The 4,676-nt window shown below is 39.0% G+C and overlaps 1 protein-coding gene across 1 annotated transcript in view; it reads left to right on the top strand.

The window, feature by feature from the left end:
* AQP11 (aquaporin 11) overlaps window positions 1-4,117 on the top strand; it is a 17,199-nt gene extending 13,082 nt beyond the window's left edge. Inside the window, exon 3 of the mRNA XM_011938935.1 lies at window positions 3,763-4,117. Within this exon, the coding sequence (XP_011794325.1) occupies window positions 3,763-3,839 (77 nt within the window). The 3' untranslated portion in view covers window positions 3,840-4,117. The remainder of the gene's footprint in view (window positions 1-3,762) is intronic.
* Window positions 4,118-4,676: the final 559 nt, after the last annotated feature.

Here is a 4,676-nt window from a genome sequence, read left to right as displayed (position 1 = left end):
GTCTCTACTAAAACTAAAAAAAATTAGCCGGGCGTGGTGGTGGGCGCCTGTAGTCCCAGCTACTCAGGAGGCTGAGGCAGAAGAATGGTGTAAACCCGGAGGTAGAGCCTACAGTGACCCCAGATCACGCCACTGTACTCCAGCCTGGGTGACAGAGAAAGACTCCGTCTCAAAAAATCCATTTTAAAGTTAAAAAGGTCACTAATGTAAAGAAGTTAAGAAGTTAACAAGGTCTAATTGGGCAGGCCTACTGGTAGTTTTTATATGAAAAAATTCCCCCAGTATGTCTGGAGACTAACATGTATTAACATGATTTATTTGTTAGCATGCTCCAACTACAATTGTAATAGTAGGCTAAGGCAGAGGTCCCCAACCTCTAGGCTGCAGACCAGTACAGTCCGTGGCCTGTTAGCAACCAGGCCACACAGCAGGAGGTGAGTGGCAGTCAAGCTTACAAAGCCCATCTCCTGTCAGATCAGCGGTGGTATTAGATTCTCATAGGAGCATGAACCTTATTGTGAACTCAGCATGTGAACGATCTAGGTTACACGCTGCTTATGAGAATCTAACTAATGCCTGATGATCCAAGGTGGAACAGTTTCATCCCAAAACCATGCCCCCAGTCCATGGAAAAACTGTCTTCCAGGAAACCAGTCCCCGGTGCAAAAAAGGTTGGGGATCACTGTGTTAAGGAATTATTTCATCCATTACTTGACAGAACATTAAAAAGTAGCCAGGTAGGCTGGGTGTGGTGGCTCATGCCTGTAATCCCAGCACTTTGGGAGGCCAAGGTGGGTGGATCACCTGAAGTCAGGAGTTCGAGACCAGTCTGGCCAACTCTACTAAAAATACAAAAATTAGCTGGGCGTGATGATGCGTGCCTGTAATCCCAGCTACTTGGGAGGCTGAGGCAGGAGAATCGCCTGAACTCAGGAGTTGGAGATTGCAGTGAGCCGAGATCGCACTATTGCACTCTAGCCTGGGCGACAGGAGTTCAAGCCTTGGCCTGCCAAAGTGCTGAGATTATAGGTATGAGCCACCATGCTTGGCTGAAATCAAACATTTTCAAATTCATATGATCCTTTTTATATTTAGCTTGTTGAAAATATGTATTCCAAGATTCTTATTTGGTCTAAGGACCCCTACCTTTTAAAATAGACCCAACATAAAATTTGTATTATATTTTTGGTTTAAAGAGGCATGTTTGTATATTTCTTTCTGAGGTTTATAAATTAGAATAAAGGCATCCTTCAATATATGTAGATAAAAGACATGTATGTGAATAAATGATGATTTTTAGAATACTGCGTTCTAGCCTGCCATTGAATTTTGTCATATATTGAAGTTACCTTCTCACTGGAAAAAAAAAAAAAAAAAAGGCTCCAAATGAAATAAAGAAATAAAGCGACACATTATATAACTTTGAAAAGAATGGGAAAAAATAAATTATAAATTAAAAGAATCATTCAGAGTTAAGAGATAAGGAGTCCAAACTAAAAATAAAAACAAAAACCCCAAAACAAACACCACTCAACTACCAAAGTTACATTAATTAGGCAGTGCTAGGGGAGTGAGACAGAGGAAAGAGTAATCCCAAGATATCCACCTTCTTTCCTTCTTGACCAAGCAGGAAGCAAACTCTTCTTGGGAGTCATAGTCCATATTCTTTCTTGTTTCTCATCACAGCAGAGATAATTATAATTCCTCTAATGGCCCCTCCCATCTTCCCAAATTAAAAATTTAGAAACGTGACTATAAGGATGCATATGTGGCCTGGTGTGGTAGTACATGCATGTAGTCTTAGCTACTTGGCAGGCTGAGGTAGGAGAATCACCTGAGCCCAGGAAGTCGAGGCTGCAGTGAGCCGAGATCGTACCACTGCACTCCAGCCTGAGTGATGGCAGTGTGACCCTGTCTCAAAAAAAAAGACAAAAAAAAAAAAAATATATATATATATAGTATTCTCTAGTTTATACATTTCATACAGTGAAAAGTGGAAAATTATATTTGCTTCTATGATACTACAATTCCATTTTTGGAAAAAAATTTAAATGTAATATCTTATTTTCTAGTTCTGACTTTATAAAAAATGACCAAAAAAATTGTGGGTCAGTTAACACAAAGGTTGTTTCTTTTTTTTTTTTGAGACGGAGTCTTGCTCTGCCGCCCAGGCTGGAGTGCAGTGGCCGGATCTCAGCTCACTGCAAGCTCCGCCTCCCAGGTTTACACCATTCCCCTGCCTCAGCCTCCCAAGTAGCTGGGACTACAGGCGCCCGCCACCTCGCCTGGCTAGTTTTTTTGTGTTTTTTAGTAGAGATGGGGTTTCACCGTGTTAGCCAGGATGGTCTTGATCTCCTGACCTCATGATCTGCCCATCTCAGCCTCCCAAAGTGCTGGGATTACAGGCTTGAGCCACCGCACCCGGCCATAAAGGTTGTTTCTGATATTTTTTCATTTAAAGCCTTTGGTTGCAAACAGACTCATCTTTCACAAATATGTTAAGGGTATCTGAGTGCTTGCAAAACCTTAAGGTTTTTTGTTGTTGCAAACAAGAGAACATAATTTCAAATGTGCATGTGACAAAACTTGTTTTCAGTCTGAATTTAAACTGATCTAGGGCTCTAAGCCTGAATACATTCAGATCAAGATGAAAAATTAACCACTGCAGATTTACTTTTCAGGATAGTGACTTGAGCCTTCACTCTCCTTAGTCCCTGTTTCACATTGAAAAATTGACCAACAGCTACATGCCAGATTTCTCTGTTGTAATTCTCAGAAATGAAGAGTACTAATATGTGAATTTTCAAAACATTTTGGGCTGGGTACAGTGACTTATGCCTGTAATCCTAGCACTTTGGGAGGCCAAGGCGGGTGAATCAAGAGTTCAAGACCAGACTGGCCAACATAGTGAAACCCTGTCTCTACTGAAAATACAAAAATTAGCCAGGCGTGATGGCGGGCGCCTGTAATCCCAGCTACTCAGGAGGCTGAGGCAGGAGAACGGCTTGAACCCGGGAGACAGAAGTTGCAGTAAGCCAAGATCACACCACTTCACTCCAGCCTGGGCGAAAGAGCGAAACTCTGTCTCAAAAACAAACAAATAAACAACAATTTTGTATTATATTTAAGATTTAAACTTCCACCATCGACTGAAATTTTGTTTTAGATATTTTATTTGCTTGACACATCTCTAAAAGCGGTTAATTGTCAATTAAATAAGGTTGAGATAAAAATGAAAAAAAAAAAGCTGTTAATGGTTGAGATTAATGAAAAAGGAGAGACTGGAGGAAGCAACCTAACATTGTTTTTATTTGAGCATTCTAAGTGAAAACTCCAAATGCTTTCAGTTGTTTTATTCTCCAGGTATGTCCCTGGGGCATGGAGGGAAGGGAGAGTGTTACCATTTTAAAGAGAAGAAAATGAAGACCCAAGTCTAGGGTTTCTTACTTAGCAAGTCAGTACCAGAGCCAGAACTAAAACTATACATCTTTGGATTTGGTTTATCCTTTGAATTCATTAGATCCTATTGGTTTTGCCAAATGCATACTGTTTTTAAGGATTCACAGTTGAAGAAAAAATAATCTGAGAATATTAGATTTAAATATCTAACATGTTTCACATAGAATTGATGTAACCAATTCTTTAAGCGTAGCTTTCCAAACAGCCAGGTATATAATTGTATAAAATTTTAAAATATACCCTCCTAGTGATTATGAACTTCCTTAAAGATTGTTTTTTATTTTACTGTATTTTGTCTTTCAGGTATATTGTTGATGATTTTGATGTTCAGCTTTTTCCTTCCATGGCTGCATAACCATACAATTAATAAAAAGGAATAAATAACTGTTCCAAAGACTCAGACTAACATACAGGACAGTCCAGCTGGATGTGATAAAGATTTTATCACCTCATATAGAAAACACTGGCTGCACTGGATTCATCAGTGTTAACTTCCTTTGAGGAAGCTGCCTTATAGTTTTCATCACTGGGACTTAAACAAAAAATTACTGTGAAAATGAGGTATCCTGTACTTCTCAGTTAAGACTTGTTCTTTGAGTGGTGTATTAAATGCTGCTAGAAAAGCCTCATTACATTAAACATAAATCAATCTTAAATGGTAATTGTTAACTTTGATGAAAAATGAGTACAGGATGAGAAGGGAAGTAATGGTGGTAGTAAGACCAAAGAATTTGTGTATCAAGTGTCACCCAAATGAACAGAATTTTTAACTGTAAGTACAGCCCATCAACTTACAGAACTGGTGAGAGGATACTTTCAGCCACCGCCTCACACAATGATACCATCAAGCAGTGTCATCTTTCAGCAGGAAAGTCGCTTTTAGAAGTAGAATATATATTCACTCACATATAAGCAATTTCCTACATTTTAAGTACATTATAATCTAATATCTAAAATATTTTCTCTAAATAGACCATCTCACTAGCTCTAGCCAAGTGGTTATTCTTTAATAGAATATACTAAAACAAAACACCCATACGAAGTCAGGATTTAAGCTTTTCACATTCTCCTTTGAGCCAACAGCTAGCTACCTTATGCAGTAGGGAGGGCATGTAAGTTACAGATAAGGAAACTAAGCCTAGATGGGTTGCTGCCCTGGCTTAGATCACATAGAGTCAAATACCATCTCTAGTCTTTGACTTCAATCCAAATATTCT

This window comes from Colobus angolensis, unplaced genomic scaffold (assembly GCF_000951035.1).
Source record: "Colobus angolensis palliatus isolate OR3802 unplaced genomic scaffold, Cang.pa_1.0 Scaffold179, whole genome shotgun sequence".
Lineage (NCBI taxonomy): Eukaryota > Metazoa > Chordata > Mammalia > Primates > Cercopithecidae > Colobus > Colobus angolensis.
This window is presented reverse-complemented; position numbering and strand designations above follow the sequence as displayed.